Raw genomic sequence first — 21,502 nt, 5'->3', positions numbered from 1 at the left:
AGTGTTAGTGTGGTGGAGTGTTAGAGTGGTGGAGTGTTAGAGTGTTAGAGTGGTGGAGTGTTAGAGTGGTGGAGTGTTAGTGTTAGTGTGGTGGAGTGTTAGAGTGTTAGAGTGGTGGAGTGTTAGAGTGGTGGAGTGTTAGTGTGGTGGAGTGTTAGTGTTAGTGTGGTGGAATGTTAGTGTGGTGGAGTGTTAGAGTGGTGGAGTGTTAGAGTGTTAGAGTGGTGGAGTGTTAGAGTGGTGGAGTGTTAGTGTGGTGGAATGTTAGTGTGGTGGAGTGTTAGTGTGGTGGAGTATTAGTGTGGTGGAGTGTTAGTAGTAGAATGTTAGTGGTGGAGTGGTGGAGTGGTGGAGTGTTAGAGTGGTGGAGTGTAAGAGTGGTGGAGTGTTAGAGTGGTGGAGTGTTAGAGTGTTAGAGTGGTGGAGTGTTAGAGTGGTGGAGTGTTAGTGTGGTGGAATGTTAGTGTGGTGGAGTGTTAGTGTGGTGGAGTATTAGTGTGGTGGAGTGTTAGTAGTAGAATGTTAGTGGTGGAGTGGTGGAGTGGTGGAGTGTTAGAGTGGTGGAGTGGTGGAGTGGTGGAGTGTTAGAGTGGTGGAGTGTAAGAGTGGTGGAGTGTTAGAGTGGTGGAGTGTTAGAGTGTTAGAGTGGTGGAGTGTTAGAGTGGTGGAGTGTTAGTGTGGTGGAATGTTAGTGTGGTGGAGTGTTAGTGTGGTGGAGTATTAGTGTGGTGGAGTGTTAGTAGTAGAATGTTAGTGGTGGAGTGGTGGAGTGGTGGAGTGTTAGAGTGGTGGAGTGTAAGAGTGGTGGAGTGTTAGAGTCGTGGAGTGTTAGTGGTAGAATGTTAGTGGTGGAGTGTTAGAGTAGTGGAGTGTTAGAGTGGTGGAGTTTTAGAGTGGTGGAGTGTTAGAGTGGTGGAGAGGTAGAGTGGTGGAGTGTTAGAGTGGTGGATATTTAGAGTGGTGGAGTGTTAGAGTATTAGAGTGGTGGAGTGTTAGTAGTATTAGAGTGGTGGAGTGTTAGTAGTAGAATGTTAGTGGTGGAGTGGTGGAGTTTTAGAGTGGGGGAGTGTTAGAGTGGTGGAGTGTTAGAGTGGTGAGTGTTAGAGTGGTGAGTGTTAGTGTGGTGGAGTGTTAGAGTGGTGGAGTGTTAGAGTGTTAGGGTGGTGGAGTGTTAGAGTGGTGGAGTGTTAGTGTTAGTGTGGTGGAGTGTTAGAGTGTTAGAGTGGTGGAGTGTTAGAGTGGTGGAGTGTTAGTGTGGTGGAGTGTTAGTGTTAGTGTGGTGGAATGTTAGTGTGGTGGAGTGTTAGAGTGGTGGAGTGTTAGAGTGTTAGAGTGGTGGAGTGTTAGAGTGGTGGAGTGTTAGTGTGGTGGAATGTTAGTGTGGTGGAGTGTTAGTGTGGTGGAGTATTAGTGTGGTGGAGTGTTAGTAGTAGAATGTTAGTGGTGGAGTGGTGGAGTGTTAGAGTGGTGGAGTGTAAGAGTGGTGGAGTGTTAGAGTGGTGGAGTGTTAGAGTGTTAGAGTGGTGGAGTGTTAGAGTGGTGGAGTGTTAGTGTGGTGGAATGTTAGTGTGGTGGAGTGTTAGTGTGGTGGAGTATTAGTGTGGTGGAGTGTTAGTAGTAGAATGTTAGTGGTGGAGTGGTGGAGTGGTGGAGTGTTAGAGTGGTGGAGTGTAAGAGTGGTGGAGTGTTAGAGTGGTGGAGTGTTAGAGTGTTAGAGTGGTGGAGTGTTAGAGTGGTGGAGTGTTAGTGTGGTGGAATGTTAGTGTGGTGGAGTGTTAGTGTGGTGGAGTATTAGTGTGGTGGAGTGTTAGTAGTAGAATGTTAGTGGTGGAGTGGTGGAGTGGTGGAGTGTTAGAGTGGTGGAGTGTAAGAGTGGTGGAGTGTTAGAGTCGTGGAGTGTTAGTGGTAGAATGTTAGTGGTGGAGTGTCAGAGTGGTGGAGTGTTAGAGTGGTGGAGTTTTAGAGTGGTGGAGTGTTAGAGTGGTGGAGAGGTAGAGTGGTGGAGTGTTAGAGTGGTGGATATTTAGAGTGGTGGAGTGTTAGAGTATTAGAGTGGTGGAGTGTTAGTAGTATTAGAGTGGTGGAGTGTTAGTAGTAGAATGTTAGTGGTGGAGTGGTGGAGTTTTAGAGTGGGGGAGTGTTAGAGTGGTGGAGTGTTAGTGGTAGAATGTTAGTGGTGGAGTGTTAGAGTGGTGGAGTGTTGGAGTTTTAGAGTGGTGGAGTGTTAGTGGTGGAGTGTTGGAGTTTTAGAGTGGTGGAGTGTTAGTGGTGGAGTGTTGGAGTTTTAGAGTGGTGGAGTGTTAGTGGTGGAGTGTTGGAGTTTTAGAGTGGTGGAGTGTTAGAGTGGTGGAGTGTTAGAGTCGTGGAGTGTTAGTGGTAGAATGTTAGTGGTGGAGTGTTAGAGTAGTGGAGTGTTAGAGTGGTGGAGTTTTAGAGTGGTGGAGTGTTAGAGTGGTGGAGAGGTAGAGTGGTGGAGTGTTAGAGTGGTGGATATTTAGAGTGGTGGAGTGTTAGAGTATTAGAGTGGTGGAGTGTTAGTAGTATTAGAGTGGTGGAGTGTTAGTAGTAGAATGTTAGTGGTGGAGTGGTGGAGTTTTAGAGTGGGGGAGTGTTAGAGTGGTGGAGTGTTAGAGTGGTGAGTGTTAGAGTGGTGAGTGTTAGTGTGGTGGAGTGTTAGAGTGGTGGAGTGTTAGAGTGTTAGGGTGGTGGAGTGTTAGAGTGGTGGAGTGTTAGTGTTAGTGTGGTGGAGTGTTAGAGTGTTAGAGTGGTGGAGTGTTAGAGTGGTGGAGTGTTAGTGTGGTGGAGTGTTAGTGTTAGTGTGGTGGAATGTTAGTGTGGTGGAGTGTTAGAGTGGTGGAGTGTTAGAGTGTTAGAGTGGTGGAGTGTTAGAGTGGTGGAGTGTTAGTGTGGTGGAATGTTAGTGTGGTGGAGTGTTAGTGTGGTGGAGTATTAGTGTGGTGGAGTGTTAGTAGTAGAATGTTAGTGGTGGAGTGGTGGAGTGGTGGAGTGTTAGAGTGGTGGAGTGTAAGAGTGGTGGAGTGTTAGAGTGGTGGAGTGTTAGAGTGTTAGAGTGGTGGAGTGTTAGAGTGGTGGAGTGTTAGTGTGGTGGAATGTTAGTGTGGTGGAGTGTTAGTGTGGTGGAGTATTAGTGTGGTGGAGTGTTAGTAGTAGAATGTTAGTGGTGGAGTGGTGGAGTGGTGGAGTGTTAGAGTGGTGGAGTGTAAGAGTGGTGGAGTGTTAGAGTGGTGGAGTGTTAGAGTGTTAGAGTGGTGGAGTGTTAGAGTGGTGGAGTGTTAGTGTGGTGGAATGTTAGTGTGGTGGAGTGTTAGTGTGGTGGAGTATTAGTGTGGTGGAGTGTTAGTAGTAGAATGTTAGTGGTGGAGTGGTGGAGTGGTGGAGTGTTAGAGTGGTGGAGTGTAAGAGTGGTGGAGTGTTAGAGTCGTGGAGTGTTAGTGGTAGAATGTTAGTGGTGGAGTGTTAGAGTGGTGGAGTGTTAGAGTGGTGGAGTTTTAGAGTGGTGGAGTGTTAGAGTGGTGGAGAGGTAGAGTGGTGGAGTGTTAGAGTGGTGGATATTTAGAGTGGTGGAGTGTTAGAGTATTAGAGTGGTGGAGTGTTAGTAGTATTAGAGTGGTGGAGTGTTAGTAGTAGAATGTTAGTGGTGGAGTGGTGGAGTTTTAGAGTGGGGGAGTGTTAGAGTGGTGGAGTGTTAGTGGTAGAATGTTAGTGGTGGAGTGTTAGAGTGGTGGAGTGTTGGAGTTTTAGAGTGGTGGAGTGTTAGTGGTGGAGTGTTGGAGTTTTAGAGTGGTGGAGTGTTAGTGGTGGAGTGTTGGAGTTTTAGAGTGGTGGAGTGTTAGTGGTGGAGTGTTGGAGTTTTAGAGTGGTGGAGTGTTAGAGTGGTGGAGTGTTAGAGTCGTGGAGTGTTAGTGGTAGAATGTTAGTGGTGGAGTGTTAGAGTAGTGGAGTGTTAGAGTGGTGGAGTTTTAGAGTGGTGGAGTGTTAGAGTGGTGGAGAGGTAGAGTGGTGGAGTGTTAGAGTGGTGGATATTTAGAGTGGTGGAGTGTTAGAGTATTAGAGTGGTGGAGTGTTAGTAGTATTAGAGTGGTGGAGTGTTAGTAGTAGAATGTTAGTGGTGGAGTGGTGGAGTTTTAGAGTGGGGGAGTGTTAGAGTGGTGGAGTGTTAGAGTGGTGAGTGTTAGAGTGGTGAGTGTTAGTGTGGTGGAGTGTTAGAGTGGTGGAGTGTTAGAGTGTTAGGGTGGTGGAGTGTTAGAGTGGTGGAGTGTTAGTGTTAGTGTGGTGGAGTGTTAGAGTGTTAGAGTGGTGGAGTGTTAGAGTGGTGGAGTGTTAGTGTGGTGGAGTGTTAGTGTTAGTGTGGTGGAATGTTAGTGTGGTGGAGTGTTAGAGTGGTGGAGTGTTAGAGTGTTAGAGTGGTGGAGTGTTAGAGTGGTGGAGTGTTAGTGTGGTGGAATGTTAGTGTGGTGGAGTGTTAGTGTGGTGGAGTATTAGTGTGGTGGAGTGTTAGTAGTAGAATGTTAGTGGTGGAGTGGTGGAGTGGTGGAGTGTTAGAGTGGTGGAGTGTAAGAGTGGTGGAGTGTTAGAGTGGTGGAGTGTTAGAGTGTTAGAGTGGTGGAGTGTTAGAGTGGTGGAGTGTTAGTGTGGTGGAATGTTAGTGTGGTGGAGTGTTAGTGTGGTGGAGTATTAGTGTGGTGGAGTGTTAGTAGTAGAATGTTAGTGGTGGAGTGGTGGAGTGGTGGAGTGTTAGAGTGGTGGAGTGTAAGAGTGGTGGAGTGTTAGAGTGGTGGAGTGTTAGAGTGTTAGAGTGGTGGAGTGTTAGAGTGGTGGAGTGTTAGTGTGGTGGAATGTTAGTGTGGTGGAGTGTTAGTGTGGTGGAGTATTAGTGTGGTGGAGTGTTAGTAGTAGAATGTTAGTGGTGGAGTGGTGGAGTGGTGGAGTGTTAGAGTGGTGGAGTGTAAGAGTGGTGGAGTGTTAGAGTCGTGGAGTGTTAGTGGTAGAATGTTAGTGGTGGAGTGTTAGAGTGGTGGAGTGTTAGAGTGGTGGAGTTTTAGAGTGGTGGAGTGTTAGAGTGGTGGAGAGGTAGAGTGGTGGAGTGTTAGAGTGGTGGATATTTAGAGTGGTGGAGTGTTAGAGTATTAGAGTGGTGGAGTGTTAGTAGTATTAGAGTGGTGGAGTGTTAGTAGTAGAATGTTAGTGGTGGAGTGGTGGAGTTTTAGAGTGGGGGAGTGTTAGAGTGGTGGAGTGTTAGTGGTAGAATGTTAGTGGTGGAGTGTTAGAGTGGTGGAGTGTTGGAGTTTTAGAGTGGTGGAGTGTTAGTGGTGGAGTGTTGGAGTTTTAGAGTGGTGGAGTGTTAGTGGTGGAGTGTTGGAGTTTTAGAGTGGTGGAGTGTTAGTGGTGGAGTGTTGGAGTTTTAGAGTGGTGGAGTGTTAGTGGTGGAGTGTTGGAGTTTTAGAGTGGTAGAGTGGTGGAGTGGTGAACGATGGCTTGATAAACATGCATCAACAGCCCAATCACAGCCCGAAGCAGCAGACATTTCTACCTTTATCTGACCTTAGCTCAATTCAAAAATGTCCTCACCAGTGGCTCAATTATGCCTATTAACAATGATTAAGCAAAGCACATTTTAAGGAAAGTAACAAAAGGGAATTTGGTCGCAAGAATAACTGTCAAAGAAACAGAATATCGGTATGTTCATAATATCCTTTTAGCCTATTTTTGTGATGCGCAACAAAACACATTCTGAATACTCTACCACACAGACATAGAATTGGAGCTGCCTCCCTGTCCCAAGCTGTTCCCTGGCCCTGGCCTCAGCCTGCGTGTGGTAGCTGAGGCTAGCTGGAGCTGTGATCTGGCTCCGGCAGGGCTCTGGCAGTGGTATGGTATGGCAGTTAAACTGTCACTGGGAGGAACTATAAATCTGCTGCTGAAGGTGAATGTAGCGTGATGCTGCTGCTGCCACAGGTGTGCTGCCTGCCAGTTAGTTCCTCTGTATTCTACAGCCGTCTGTCTACCGTATCTCCCCCATCCAGAGGAGGCTAGGATCACGGCTCCTGCAGCCGGACACAGTTGGCTGAGGCTCGCCGGAGTGAGTCAGCCAGTCGGGGGTGTGTGTGTGCGTCTGTGTGTTGGGGGTGGGGGTGGGGCTGCTGTCACTTTGGCAATGCCGAGGCACATATTGCAGCGATTACCACAGCGGAAAAATGTTTTTCTGCAACATGCAATTACTACAGATTACAGATTGCCTTCCTTGCATCAGAAGAACTCACCAGAGAGAGGAAGAAACACTGGGATGGGTGCCTGCACAGACAGACAAACTTATAGACAGACAAAGAGACAAAGAAAGAAGAGAAATGATTACAAGTCATACTAAAAACCTCAAAGATGGATGAGTTGGTGCATTCATGAGACACATTTAGAGACTAAGGTCATGGACAGTTAGGGCCAAGTAAGGATCACTCTAAATACAATCTGCTACTTCACCATGAAGCTAAATATTCCTATTTGGAGGATAAACAAGTCTCTTCAAGTTTGCAGAGTGCAGAAGTTGAAGTGTATGATTTACCAATTACAAAATGACGTCAATGTATACAAAACATAGTTCAAAGCCTAATCAGACGTGGCAGTATAACGGAGTTGATGAGGCAGCATTCAGGTCAGGTCATCAGTCTACTGCCCTCAACAATACATCATACTGGAACCGCTAGCTCGGCAAGAAAGGGCCCACAACTCACACGCAACCAACTAGATCAAAACTCAACCAAACGTGCTCCTATAATAACACAGCTCTTTTTGTGACTTTATCATCCAATGGTACTCTTAGTGGCTTTCCAATGAATAAACACCACGCATAACCACATCACAGCCTTCTAACTGTCATCGTGGAGCGAGTGTACCCGACAGATGATGTGTGAGGGCGGACCAATGGTGACATGAGAGTTCACAGAGAGAGTCCTCAGGGCAGGCCTGGAGGTGTCCCCTTGAACTGCTACTAAAGGACAGGGGTGACAGGGGTGGGGTCTAACCACGGAGTAAACCCTACACCCTGATCTAAACCTTTAAATCAAACACGCACGACTTGAAACTATTTCTTACACAACATCTTTGATCTGGTATTGATAAAGCATGTCAATGTGAGGTCACACTACCGACAAGTCAATTGATCTTTGTATACCTATAATTTTCATGCTACCAAATTGAATTATTATGCAATCGTTATGGTGTAGTACTTTTTTGTCTGGTTTAGTGCAGACTTTAGAAGAATTGGACACATGCTAGGGCGTATCAGAGGGAGAGTATATGAGTACTACTACAGGAGAACATACAGTACAGTCACCTCACCCCTAGTCACGTCTGCAGCAGCCCCCTCTAGAGGAGAGTCTCTCTCTCTCTCTCTCTCTCTCTCTCTCTCTCTCTCTCTCTCTCTCTCTCTCTCTCTCTCTCTCTCTCTCTCTCTCTCTCTCTCTCTCTCTCTCTCTCTCTCTCTCTCTCTCTCTCTCTCTCTCTCTCTCTCTCTCTCTCTCTCTCTCTCCCTCTCTCAATTCAATTTAAGGGCTTTATTGACATGGGCAACATATGTTAACATTGTCAAAGCAAGTGAACTAGATAATAAACAAAAGTGAAATAAACAATAAAAATTCATAGTAAACATTACACTCACAAAAGTTCCAAAAGAATAAAGACATTACAAATGTCATATTATGTGCAAATAGTTAAAGTACTAAACGGTCAAATAAATAAACATAAATATGAGTTATATTTACAATGGTGTTTGTTCTTCACTGGTTGCCCTTTTCTTGTGGCAACAGGTCACAAATCTTGCTGCTGTGATGGCAGACTGTGGTATTTCATCCAATAGATATGGCAGTTTATCCAAATTTGGTTTGTTTTTATAATTCTTTGTGGATCTGTGTAATCTGAGGGAAATATGTGTCTCTAATATGGTCTTACATTTGGCAGGAGGTTAGGAAGTGCAGCTCAAATTCCACCTCATTTTGTGGGCAGTGTGCACATAGCCTGTCTTATCTTGAGAGCCAGGTCTGCCAATAGCAAGGCTATGCTCACTGAGTCTGTACATAGTCAAAACTTTCCTTAAGTTTGGGTCAGTCACAGTGGTCAGGTATTCTGCCACTGTGTACTCTCTCATTAGGGCCAAATAGCATTCTAGTTTGCTCTGTTTTTTGGTTAATTCTTTCCAATGTGTCAAGTAATTATCTTTTTGTTTTTCTCATGATTTGGTTGGGCCTATTTGTGTTGCTGTCCTGGGGCTCTGTGGGGTCTGTTTGTGTTTGTGAACAGAGCCCCAGGACCAGCTTGCTTAGGGGACTCTTATCTAGGTTCATCTCTCTGTAGGTGATGGCTTTGTTATGAAAGGTTTTGGAATCGCAACCTTTTAGGTGGTTCCAGAAATTAACGTCTCTTTTCTGGATTTTGATCATTAGCGGGCATGGGCCTAATTCTGCTCTGCGTGCATTATTTGGTGTTTTACGTTGTACGCCGCGGATATTTTTGCAGAATTCTGCATGCAGTCTCAATTTGGTGTTTGTCCTATTTCTCTCTCAAGTGCTGAAAGTTAAATGTCTCGGAGTATGTTGATAACAATTGTGGCGAAATCCTATTTTCCTTTCGGCAGGGTTAATACCTGCCTGGCGCCCGAACAAAATCTTCTTTACCTTTCTCTAATTAATAATGCTACACAGTGATCTGACTGGCCTCTTCATCGCAACCAATGGCTTCACTCAGTTACTGTAGCTAGCTGTAGTGCCCAGAGACAAGACAGAGACAACCCCAACCGCCATTATTTTACTTTAATAAGCCCTTGGCTACACTCCGCACCTTTTAAAACATGTAGGCTGTGGATTAAAGATGCATGAGCTGAATGTGCTGGTTGTCTATCTCTGCGACTGCACTATTTCAGCTCGTCATGCTTACATAGTAATTAGCTGCTGGTTTTGGAGATGTTACAGACTCATTCATCATTTTATGGGATATACACTGCTCAAAAAAATAAAGGGAACACTTAAACAGCACAATGTAACTCCAAGTCAATCACACTTCTGTGAAATCAAACTGTCCACTTAGGAAGCAACACTGATTGACAATAAACTTCACATGCTGTTGTGCAAATGGAATAGAAAAAGGTGGAAATTATAGGCAATTAGCAAGACACCCCCAATAAAGGAGTGGTTCTGCAGGTGGTGACCACAGACCACTTCTCAGTTCCTATGCTTCCTGGCTGATGTTTTGGTCACTTTTGAATGCTGGCGGTGCTTTCACTCTAGTGGTAGCATGAGACGGAGTCTACAACCCACACAAGTGGCTCAGGTAGTGCAGCTCATCCAGGATGGCACATCAATGCGAGCTGTGGCAAGAAGGTTTGCTGTGTCTGTCAGCGTAGTGTCCAGAGCATGGAGGCGCTACCAGGAGACAGGCCAGTACATCAGGAGACGTGGAGGAGGCCGTAGGAGGGCAACAACCCAGCAGCAGGACCGCTACCTCCGCCTTTGTGCAAGGAGGAGCACTGCCAGAGCCCTGCAAAATGACCTCCAGCAGGCCACAAATGTGCATGTGTCAGCATATGGTCTCACAAGGGGTCTGAGGATCTCATCTCGGTACCTAATGGCAGTCAGGCTACCTCTGGCGAGCACATGGAGGGCTGTGCGGCCCCCCAAAGAAATGCCACCCCACACCATGACTGACCCACCGCCAAACCGGTCATGCTGGAGGATGTTGCAGGCAGCAGAATGTTCTCCACGGCGTCTCCAGACTCTGTCACGTCTGTCACATATGCTCATGTGCTCAGTGTGAACCTGCTTTCATCTGTGAAAAGCACAGGGCGCCAGTGGCAAATTTGCTAATCTTGGTGTTCTCTGGCAAATGCCAAACGTCCTGCACGGTGTTGGGCTGTAAGCACAACCCCCACCTGTGGACGTCGGGCCCTCATACCACCCTCATGGAGTCTGTTTCTGACCGTTTGAGCAGACACATGCACATTTGTGGCCTGCTGGAGGTCATTTTGCAGGGCTCTGGCAGTGCTCCTCCTTGCACAAAGGCGGAGGTAGCGGTCCTGCTGCTGGGTTGTTGCCCTCCTACGGCCTCCTCCACGTCTCCTGATGTACTGGCCTGTCTCCTGGTAGCGCCTCCATGCTCTGTACACTACGCTGACAGACACAGCAAACTTTCTTGCCACAGCTCGCATTGATGTGCCATCCTGGATGAGCTGCACTACCTGAGCCACTTGTGTGGGTTGTAGACTCCGTCTCATGCTACCACTAGAGTGAAAGCACCGCCAGCATTCAAAAGTGACCAAAACATCAGCCAGGAAGCATAGGAACTGAGAAGTGGTCTGTGGTCACCACCTGCAGAACCACTCCTTTATTGGGGGTGTCTTGCTAATTGCCTATAATTTCCACCTTTTGTCTATTCCATTTGCACAACAGCATGTGAAATTTATTGTCAATCAGTGTTGCTTCCTAAGTGGACAGTTTGATTTCACAGAAGTGTGATTGACTTGGAGTTACATTGTGTTGTTTAAGTGTTCCCTTTATTTTTTTGAGCAGTGTATATTCTGACTGCCTAAACGGATCCCCAATAAGACCGGGACTTTCTCATGAATCACATGCATATACCCAAGTGAAGGCCTACAGTATTCAATTTGTGATTTACCTCAAATTAGTTTAAAGTCATTAGAAAATAAAGATTGTGTAATCTCAATAAAGGAGTAGTGGTGCTCGTATCTGAAGCAGCTAAATGGAACATCATATGATGAAGGAGTAATTGGCTAACACTTTAGATCTGAGAAGGTATGATAAAAACTAGCAATGTGGTTCCTATTTGCTGGTCTACATCATAATGGACAACAATGACCACCAACTGCAATGTGCTGACACATTATATAATCATCATTTGAGAAAACATCAGCATTCGGAGCTCAGAATCCCCATACAAAATGAAACAATCTTTACCCAGTCTCTCTGTGAAGGATTACTTCTAAAAGTCTCTCTATAGTCTGTGTGTAAACATCCAAATGCTACAATATGATTTGGCTTTGGGACGAGGGACAGAATGCTTTGATGACTTAGGTCATGCTTGGAAAACTAATCACTGACACTCTTGTCATATCAAGCAGCAGAGGTCCATTTCATAGCAAACTGCATTTCAAAAACGACAGCGGGTAAACAGCTCTGGCATTTCAAGTATACCACAGAATTCATCATTGGTACAAAAAAATACCCTGATCCAAAATGTAGAGCTCATTTAATCCGAGAGGAATAAAACTCCATTTCATAGGAGTCGTCCATTCAGAACACTCATATTTCCACTGAGCAGAAAACCCCCGGCTGAAATTCGAGCAGACACTTTTTGGAAGGAATGCGTTCGGTGGGTTGAGGGCCAGACTCGCCCTGTAATTTGTGAATGTACAGAAATGTGCGACCGCCACAGCCGCTAAAGATAGAAATCTTTGTCTTATGTCATCATTTAACCTCAAACTATTTCTAATTGCCCCATAGCCCACTTTTTCAAAAGAAAAGATCCCCTCCAATGGCACATGTGCACACGCCTGAAAATAGCTTGTGTGTTTATGTGGTTATTCATATACATATTGAGAATGAACATTTCACTTTTGTATCTCCTCACATATCTGAAAGTGTCTCCCCATCGGAGCCTCTTTAAAGTGACATCAGCCATGGGAGATATGGCTGGGTGGCGGGCATGATAGCGTCGGGTATAGGTTTACACCTCAAAGGCTTGTGTGGGTTTCTCAGCTAATGGGGATGATATTCAAACTATTAGCTTTTACATTCTGTCTCATTATTAGCCAAACCATATGAAAATGGAGAGGAAGAAAACTTTGCCACTCCCCTTGATCTTCCATGGTTTGGGGTGTTGGTTGGCGACTGCAGGGCAAGGCAGGCCTGAGTACACTCATTTGAAACCATGCCTCAAGTGGGAATGAAAGGGCTGAAAGTGTGTGATGCTTTCAAAGGCCTGTGCTTTCTCTTCTGAAAACCTTGATGGTAATATGGTCCTAAGTTCTTGAAAACAGAGGGGGACAGAAGGGCTGGAGGTTTATATGCCAGTGTGCAGTTCACAGTAAGAGTTAATATGATTTAAAGGAGGAAACTTAAATGGGAATCTATTAATTTTGGTTGGAGCTCTCCCTAACCTTTCTTACTCTAACCCCCCAAACTCTTTCCAAACTGGAGGCATGTAGTGTTTTGACTGGGCCTATAGAGGCTAGTGCTGAAAACTCTGGGTTTTAAAAGTAAAGGGTAAAAACTAGTCTAGCGTCTGCGTGAGGTGGGTCTGGGGTTAGACATCCTCCAGGAGTTCTGCGTGAGGTTGAGCTGTACCCACTTGGATCATTAAAAATCGTTCAGGGGCACGACAGGCTACGTCCTCAGTGTCTGTGTGGCTGAAACTATAGAAACTGCATGTTGCAATGTAGGAGTATAAATATGACAGGAACCCGAAGCGCGTGTTACCGCTGCGCAGGGTAGCTAGTCGTGTGGTCATATATTAATAATAAACAGAGGCATGAGGACGACTGAAATGTCGCCAATGTCATTGTCCCACTTTAGTTCTTTCATTGCCTCGAAATAGCGGACAATGATAGGCGATACTTTTGAAGATATGAGGTCCTGAAATATGCACCCTGCAGCTTCAGCTAATAGCATTTAGCCTACATTTTAAGATCATATAACATTTACATTTTAAGATCATATTATTATAGTTATTAATATATTTAACAGTTGGGTGAATAGTTACATTCTAACTACTCAGATATAAACTCAGAAGATATTAGGCATATGAGTTTATAATTAGAAGAATGACCTGTTTTAGACAAATGTCCCTTGTTCTCCAAAAGCCACACGCCTTGATCTTTGAGGTCATTTAGCGTGGTTGTGGCAATTAAGAATTTTCTCTCTTCGTAAAGAAACAGGTTTGCTGACAGCTCACCCCGTTGAGGTCTCACATCACTATGCAGTCTGCACTCTAGACAACCGCCTAGTAGAAGTGCCTTCAGAAAGTATTCAAACCCCATTTTGTTGTGTTACAAAGTGGCATTAAAATGGATTTAATTGTCATTCTAACATTTGTAAAAAATATATATATATGACAAATAAAACACTAATATATCTTGATTAGACAAGTATTCAACCCACTGAGTCAATACAAGTTAGAATCAGTCTTTCTGGGTGAGTCTCGAAGAGATTTGAACACCTGGATAGTACAATATTTGCACATAATTCTTTTAAAATTCTTCAAGCTCTGTCAAGTTGGTTGTTGATCATAGCTAGACAGCCATTTTCAAGTCTTGCCATAGATTTTCAAGCTGATTTAAAAAATAAAAAATAAACTAGTCCACTCAGGAACATTCAATGTCATCTTGGTAATCAATTCTATTATATATTTGGCCTTGTGTTTTAGGTTATTGTCCTGCTGAAAGGTGAAATTGTCTCCCAGTGTCTGTTAGAAAGCAGACTGAAACAGGTTTTCCTCTAGGATTTTGCCTGTGATTAGTTCTATTCCGTACATTTTTATCCTAAAAAACTCCATAGTCCTTGCAAATGACAAGCAGACCTATAACATGATGCATACACCACCATATTTGAAAACATGAAGAGTGGTACTCAGTTGTGTGTTGTACTTGCCACACACATAATGCTTTGTATTCTGGAGATAAAGTACATTTATTTGACTTTTTTTTTGTAGTTTTACTTTAGTGCATGTTTTTGAATATTTTTATTCTGTACGCAGCGTTTCCCAAACTCGCTCCTGGGGACTCCAAAGGGTGCACGTTTTGGTTTTTGCCCTAGTATTACACAGCTGATTCAAATAATCAAAGCTTGATGATGAGTTCATTATTTGAATCAGCTGTGTAGTGCTAGGGCAAAAACCTAAACGTGCACGCCTTGGGGTCCTGAGGACCGAGTTTAGGAAACACTGCTGTACAGGCTTCCTTCTTTTCACTGTCATTTAGGTTAGTATTGTGGAGTAACTACAATGTTGTTGATCCATCCTCAGTTTTCTCCTTTCACAGCCATTAAACTGTAACTGTTTTAAAGTCACCATTGGCCTCATGGTGAAATCCCTGAGCTGTTTCCTTCCTCTCTGGCAACTGAGTTAGGAAGGACACCTGTATCTTTGTAGTGACTGGGTGTATTGATACACTAGCCAACGTGTAATTAATAACTTCATCATGCTCAAAGGGATATTCAATGTCTGCTTTATTTTTACCCATCTACCAATAGGTGGCCTTCTTTGTAAGGCATTGGAAAACCACCCTGGAATTTGTGGTTGAATCTGTGTTTGAAATTAACTGCTTGACTGAGGGACCTTACAGATAATTGTATGTGTGGGGTACAGAGTAGCAGAGATGAGGTAGTCATTTAAAAAATAATGTTAAACACAAATATTGCACTCTGAGTGAGTCCAAACAACTTACTATGTGACTTGTTAAGCACATTTTTACTCCTGAACTTATTCAGGCTTGCCATAACAAAGGGGTTGAATACTTATTGACTCAAGACATTTCAGCTTTTTATTAATTTGTACAATTTTCGAAAAACATAATTACATTTTGACATTATGGGATATTGTGTGTAGGCCAGTGATTTAAGAAATCTAAATGCAATCAATTTTAAATTCAGGCAGTATGTAACAGAACGAAATGTGGAAAAAGTCAAGGGGTGTGAATACTTTCTGAAGGCACTGTATAGACAGACTATGGCTGTGTGATAATTGTTATCAATGTGTTTGGCGTTAATTCGTGTTGTTAAAATATGATTTAAAATGGCTTCCGTCCTAACGGTCTCGGCCTTGGCAGGCGTGAAGAGTGTATAATTTTCTCATCCCATCTCCCTCGCCACTCTCCCCGCAAGACTTTGGCTTCGTATCTGTCTGACTGACACCAGTATAATAAAGAAAATGAAGGGTACATCTAAACCCACTCCCATCCCTTCCTTACCACAATTTCCTTACTATCTAAAATAAACAACCGAAGAAACGTACACGCGCTACACGCGCGCACGCACGCACTCAAACAAACACACACACACTTAGCATGTTCAACATAAGGGGGAAAAATACATTTAAATGTACATTTAAATAGTGTAATTATGAGTAGTCTAGTTATTGTCATGCATAATTATATATCAAACACTATTAACCTACATTAGTAATCGCATTGGGAATTAACTTCAATAACGCAATAATATACAGCCTACTGCCTGCAACTAAACAGTATTTTGGAAAATTGAAGGCGAATAAATTGACCATAGATCCACACTTTGGGAGGTAAATTGACCTTAGATCCACACTTTGGGAGGTAAATTGTAACAGCTTGCATCAATGAATCGTTGCAAGGCATTATTCCATCCCTGGATGTGTTTTGTGTTATTCATTTCTGACATAATTCTGATGGGAGCAGTCTTTAATATCTTTGTGGTTTGTGTGCATCTATGGATCATTTAACACCACAAAATAGCCCCAACAATCAAATACCTCTTGATTTAATAAACAAGCTATCCACAAATATTTGACATTTCATTTTAATTTTGGATTTGTATTAATATGTACTCTAGGCCTATATCGAATGTGATTGTAGGTAATCTCCATAATGTTTTTTGCTTACTTTTGTATGCTTACTAAATAACTGCTATTTGATATGTGGGCTATACAGTCATATCTTTGTTTATTCCATAATTTATTGTGCGTTGGACAAAATGGTAAATATCCCTCCATACACCTGCGGTGGAAAAAAAGTCTAAATTCTAAAACAAAATCCACGTCCTTAATCGAAATGATCGGCTATGGGAGTAAAACAACACATTTATTCATAACTTGATTAGAAAGTAAAAGGTGACATTAAACGAATAAAGTGATTTTACTTCCCCCTAGAAGCCTATACTTCAATTCAGAAAATAATGTAAATGTCATTATTTGGGATCCCGAGTACAAATTCTGATGAATTTTCAACAACAAAAAAAAGTCAAGTTCGACACAGGTGATAATAGGTCGTCTATGACTCACATTTTCTCGTCTTGGTGCAGGCATATAGTATATATGTTGTTATTTCTCATTTCTCTGATGGTATAAATGCCGTTTCTCTCTCCAGACCCCCTCTGTACTGAAGGCAGGTCCATTTGACAAAGACAAATTGCGCCAACTAGCGCCTGCGAGCCATCATTGCCTGGGAAGTAGTGAACAGGGTGCGTCGTTTCTTGTGCAGTACATAGTAACCTGTTAATGGATGGAATTCCAATTCATAATTGCCTGTGGCTACTGTACTTGGCACAATTGTAGTTGTTATGTAAGCCTATTAGTTTCAATTTGGCGTGATCGAATGAAAGTGATAAGACAATTATATATAATTATATAGGCTATATTTACAAAGATGCACCTACTATGCATATTGTGTAAAATGGAGGCCAATATTATTTATTTATAGTACTCATCATTAGCCTAATTCAGCCCATTTCCCTGGATATGGTAGTAACAAATAATATTTTAAAAGGAAAAGAAAGAGAACAAAAAGTATATTGCTAATTCCACATATTATGTCAATAGGTCTCTAACCCCAGCACCCCTACGGTTCATTTAATCTAGCCCAAGCCTATTACTCTATATTACATAATACTAAACAAAAAACATTCATCCCTAGCTGCCTTTGATGTTCTCTGAAAAAGCAGGAGTGAATTGCAGGGACAAGGATGGGAAAATCATATCAAATTCACAACTCATATTGATCAATAAACCATATGTCATTTGAATGGTGCATGAACTCCTGACATGATAAATAGCGCATTGCAGTTGATTGACAATTCTGCATTCAGAAGTAGCAGCCTATTCATTTTAGTAAAAACCACATTTTGCTAATAGTGAGTATAAACCCATAAAAATATCATAAGTAGACCTACGCTACATTATATGACTGGCCTACTTATCATGAAAATATTAATGATATATGTTTCCCTAAATGTCTCTTCTGCAGTCACCAAATAAATGCGCCAGCTTGAATTATTGTTTTCTTTTCACACTGTATGTAAACACACTGCGGTGATGTGCTAATATAACCAGAATGCATTATGTGATTCTATTTCTTCGAAGGTAGTAGCCTATATAATTTTGCCGGTGTCATATATAGGCATAAAGAAGGAAGACTGATCAATCATAACACGACGTTTTTTAAAATCTTCAATAAACAAATAGGCCTAACTTTTATTTAGCATTATAACTTCACCATTCAGCCGCGATGCCGGATGTAATTTCAACACTATAATGAATGCATGAGAACAGTTGCTGTAATTTTAAGTAAAAATGTAGCCTAACTGTGCAAAACATTAAAACAACTAAGCACATAGTGTAGAAAAGCACAAGATACGTAGTCTGTCAATAATAGATCGTGTGTGTATAACACAGTAAGCAGAGAGCGCTTCACTTCGCTTATATTCCGGAGACGTTGATTGGTCTAATGAAAGAAAGCCCAACCCAGACGACTCATTGGTCGAAGTCATCCGCACACTCCAACCACTAAACAGTAAAATGACTTGAGTAAATAATATCACGGCAGTCTTCACTCTCGCACCACCACTCAGTCAAGCGCCCATTTCAACCTAGAGAGAGAATAGTTCACAAGAAAATAGTTTTGGGATCTCGACTTACTTTTTAGTTTCATTAAGGATAATATGTGGCAAGTGGCAGGACATTAGATACCGAGGAACAAAAATTATTGAATAAAAAGAAACTTCTTCACTTGACGTCCGCGTGTAACCATCGGACTTCTGCGTCTCAAACTCTGCGTCGAGAACTGTGAATTACTGAGTACACTGTAGCCTACTTTGGCGAGACTCGATGAGCATAATTCAATTGAAGGAGCTCATTCAGTCACCGAGGGTAAAACAAGATTGAGAAATTTCTGCTGTGAAGTTGAAGCGCAAACAAGCAACACTCGAATCGTCAGCTTCCGTGCATATTGCAAAAACGACTGGATTTTATAGTTTGCCTTAGACCTTTATTTTCTAATATGCGGCCAAAATTGTAGTGTGGAGGGGCGTCGCATCAAGTGCTGAATAGTGCAGAATAGAAAGTGAGCCATAGCATAGGCAACCAGAACAGAGCACAGTGAGAAAGAGGTTAGATCGGAGTTTGCGGTTTCTTGGTTTTGTTGTAGTCCGTGAGAAACAGAAACCAACTTGATGTTTGTCAGGTAGCTACATCCTGAGCAGATGATATAACACGCAACCATTAAACGTTATCGTCTCTGCAAGGTACAACATCTACTACACACACTGGACAGTCCAGGACTCATCGTGATAGAATAACCGGGAGCTGCGTGCGCTCAGCTCCATCATCGCGTAAACCGCTGGACTTCGCCGAGACCAAAGGAGCAAGTGTCAGAGAACGAGAAAATACACATTCAAAAAAAGAGCCCCGAACACTCGTCAAAACCCCTAGAGAAGTGGCCGTGACCCAAGCTGTTGTGATGCATATTCCCGTAGACCCCACCACCACCAGACGGTTCACACCGCCCTCCACGTCGTTCCCCTGCAGCAAGATTGGAGACGGCAGCGGGACCATGGGCACCCCTGGACCGCTGAGGACACGACCCGAGGCCAGGAATGTGGTGGACGTCCTGTCAGACCACGCTGGCGAACTGGTCCGGACGGACAGCCCAAACTTCCTCTGCTCCGTGCTGCCCTCACACTGGAGGTGCAACAAGACACTCCCTGTGGCTTTCAAGGTAAGGCAAATTACTAATTACAAATGGGCACTTGTAAAATAATGAACGACCTAATGATGTATTACTGCTACCGCAGAATAATTTGAACTCAAGTGTCAAATGACATTTTTAAGCTTTCTTGAGCTTCATATAGCCAACAGGGCATAAACTGGCATTAGTATTACAAAGTTTACGCAGAGCCATGTATGTAATATAAATAATTTAATTAAATCAAGTTGTGAAAATCCTATTGGCCTACCAAAGTGATAACTTGGCAGTAGATTATTATAATTTTTTTGCTTTTTTTTGTTGCATTTGACCTAATTGAATATGACATTTACATAGCCTAGTGTTTGGATTTGCACGAACTGCAAATAGGCCTACATACAATGAAGGAACAATTAGCATACAACATAATACAAATAATTATAATTTAGTAATAATAATGATAATAATACAATTAATTAATTATAGTTGGTAAGCTAGTTATTATTAAATTGCCATTTTGAAAGGCCTTTCAGTGCAGAATAAAATCTGCATATTTCGAAGCAATGAAACGATGCTTCACTGCACGTTATCAATTATATTTATACACCAGGAAGTGATAGAATTCGTGGGCTAAAAGTGTAATGTTTTGTAAAATAGCCTAAATATATTTTATTGTATCACATCCAAATGTAAAAATGCTTGTTGAGATCGTATTCTTATTTATTAAAATGTACTAACATTCTTTTTAAAAGCGATTTGGATATAGGCCGATCAAATGTAAAAGTAATTTCCATAGCTTAAATATTAAGTGTTTCAATTGAAAGCTTGCTTCAAGGAAGAATCTTACCATGTAATTTAACCCACCTATAGCACAATAGGCCTTTATATTTGGACCCAAATATTTTCTAACTAAATATAAAATGCATTTTTTAATGGATTGGAAATCAGGTCTAATATTTTAGTTTTACGGTGCGTTTTATTTTCTTCCACCGGATGTGGTTTGGTGTAGTCTGTGTTTGTTTAGCATGGTGATCCAGGTTGACCGCGTTGTGTTCTCACAGGTTGTCGCACTCGGTGATGTGCCCGACGGGACTTTGGTCACAGTGATGGCGGGGAACGACGAGAACTACTCAGCGGAGCTTAGGAACGCGTCTGCGGTGATGAAGAACCAGGTCGCCCGCTTCAACGACCTGCGGTTCGTGGGCAGGAGCGGACGAGGTGAGCGGAAGGAGTCACGCACCTCTATCTTACATCATTAATAATGAAGATTTTACTTCACATACAAAACACCTCCCTGCATGCGTCATTGCACTGACTTGCAAAACTATAGCCTGAGTATACCTAATTTTGGTAATCGATTTTAAACAAAGAAAGTGATCAAATAAATTAATGGATAAAATAAAAAGTTTAGTGGACGTGAGAATCAGATGAAAACCACGTCGAAATTCATCTCCTGGTGTAATAGCTTTAATGAGCGCACCACCATTACCAGTGTTTATTAGAAGAGAGGGAATCCAGAGCACAATATAATTATTCCACATGTTAAGATTTCGTTTGATAATGCTTAATGGACAAAGAGCGAAGCCCAACTTCAAACTACAGCCTAATGCTGAGGCATTACCACAGTTCTTTCTATAATTGACCATCACGCACGCCCCTCTCAAAAGATGATCGGGTTAGTAGCCGCAGCCTGTATATTATATGAACATTATACCATTGTCTTTACATGTCCAAATCAGCAAAATGCCTGGACCAGAATATTCAGTTCAAGGCTTGGGACTTGCTTGTTTACACACCTTTAAAAACTAGCGCTCGCATAGCTGACATTCCACCAGAACCTTCTCTCTTCCCTCTCCTTCCTCCTGGCCCGCGCATTCACACTTTAAATAGTCGCTGACTGATGAATGGAAAACGCTCTAGTAGTTCCTTTCATTTTTGTAGTCAATTATCCCACCCCAGGATTCCTTTTTCCCCAACAGTCTCTTTAACAAGATAGGCCATGCCTTGTTTTTATTAAAGCGCCGCTTCATAGCCTGAGATGAAAAACGGACCGTTGCATGATCCAGCGCTCTCCCCACGCCTTTCATGCAGACGGAGAGCTCAAGGATGCTCGTGCAACAATCGGCCTTGTTGAACAATAAACTGTTGCTGTAAGCCTTTCAGAGAATCTGGAGTACATTCTCTCAATAATTCAAATCATGCCCACATTTCAGCTCATCAAGGAGGTGGTCCCTTTAATTCACAAACTTAAAAGAGAGGCATATCAGAAGGCAATTTTAATTCAGCAAGTTGACTGTGGTGGTTATTACCAAAGTGCTTGTTCCACAAAAATCTGTTTATTTCCACAATTAATTAACCAAGCCTATAAACCCTCACACATGATGTTCCTCCTGAATCTATGTCTTACTGATGCATTTCACTTACCAAGGCCCTCTCTATTCTGTCTAACCCAGGAAAGAGCTTCACTCTGACCATCACAGTCTTCACCGGTCCTCCTCAGGTGGCCACCTACCACCGTGCCATTAAAGTGACTGTGGATGGGCCCAGGGAACCCAGACGTGAGTACTTACAGGGTACATGAGAATATTTGTCTTGTCAGAAGTCTAATGTACTGCTATATCAGGAGCTGTGTGTAGAGGGATTCACAGAGAGAGAGAGCGAGAGAGCGAGAGAGAGAGAGAGAGAGAGAGAGAGAGAGAGAGAGAGAGAGAGAGAGAGAGAGAGAGAGAGAGAGAGAGAGAGAGAGAGAGAGAGAGAGAGAGAGAGAGAGAGAGAGAG

General features: G+C 42.9%; 1 protein-coding gene across 5 annotated transcripts in view; it reads left to right on the top strand.

The window, feature by feature from the left end:
• The window catches only part of runx3 (RUNX family transcription factor 3), a 91,556-nt gene that overhangs the window by 34,378 nt on the left and 35,676 nt on the right, over positions 1-21,502 (top strand). For 2 of the 5 annotated variants that reach the window (XM_071327347.1, XM_071327350.1), the window contains exons 3-5: positions 18,516-18,757; positions 19,786-19,942; positions 21,178-21,282. In XM_071327347.1, coding sequence (XP_071183448.1) covers positions 18,516-18,757; positions 19,786-19,942; positions 21,178-21,282 — 504 coding nt within the window. Of the gene's footprint in view, positions 1-17,585; positions 18,758-19,785; positions 19,943-21,177; positions 21,298-21,502 lie in introns of those variants that run through there. The other 3 variants (XM_071327349.1, XM_071327346.1, XM_071327351.1) reach the window with 2 other exon arrangements.

This window comes from Salvelinus alpinus, chromosome 9 (assembly GCF_045679555.1).
Source record: "Salvelinus alpinus chromosome 9, SLU_Salpinus.1, whole genome shotgun sequence".
NCBI lineage: Eukaryota > Metazoa > Chordata > Actinopteri > Salmoniformes > Salmonidae > Salvelinus > Salvelinus alpinus.
The sequence above is the reverse complement of the archived record's forward strand: the minus strand, read 5'-3'. Positions and strand labels throughout refer to the sequence as shown.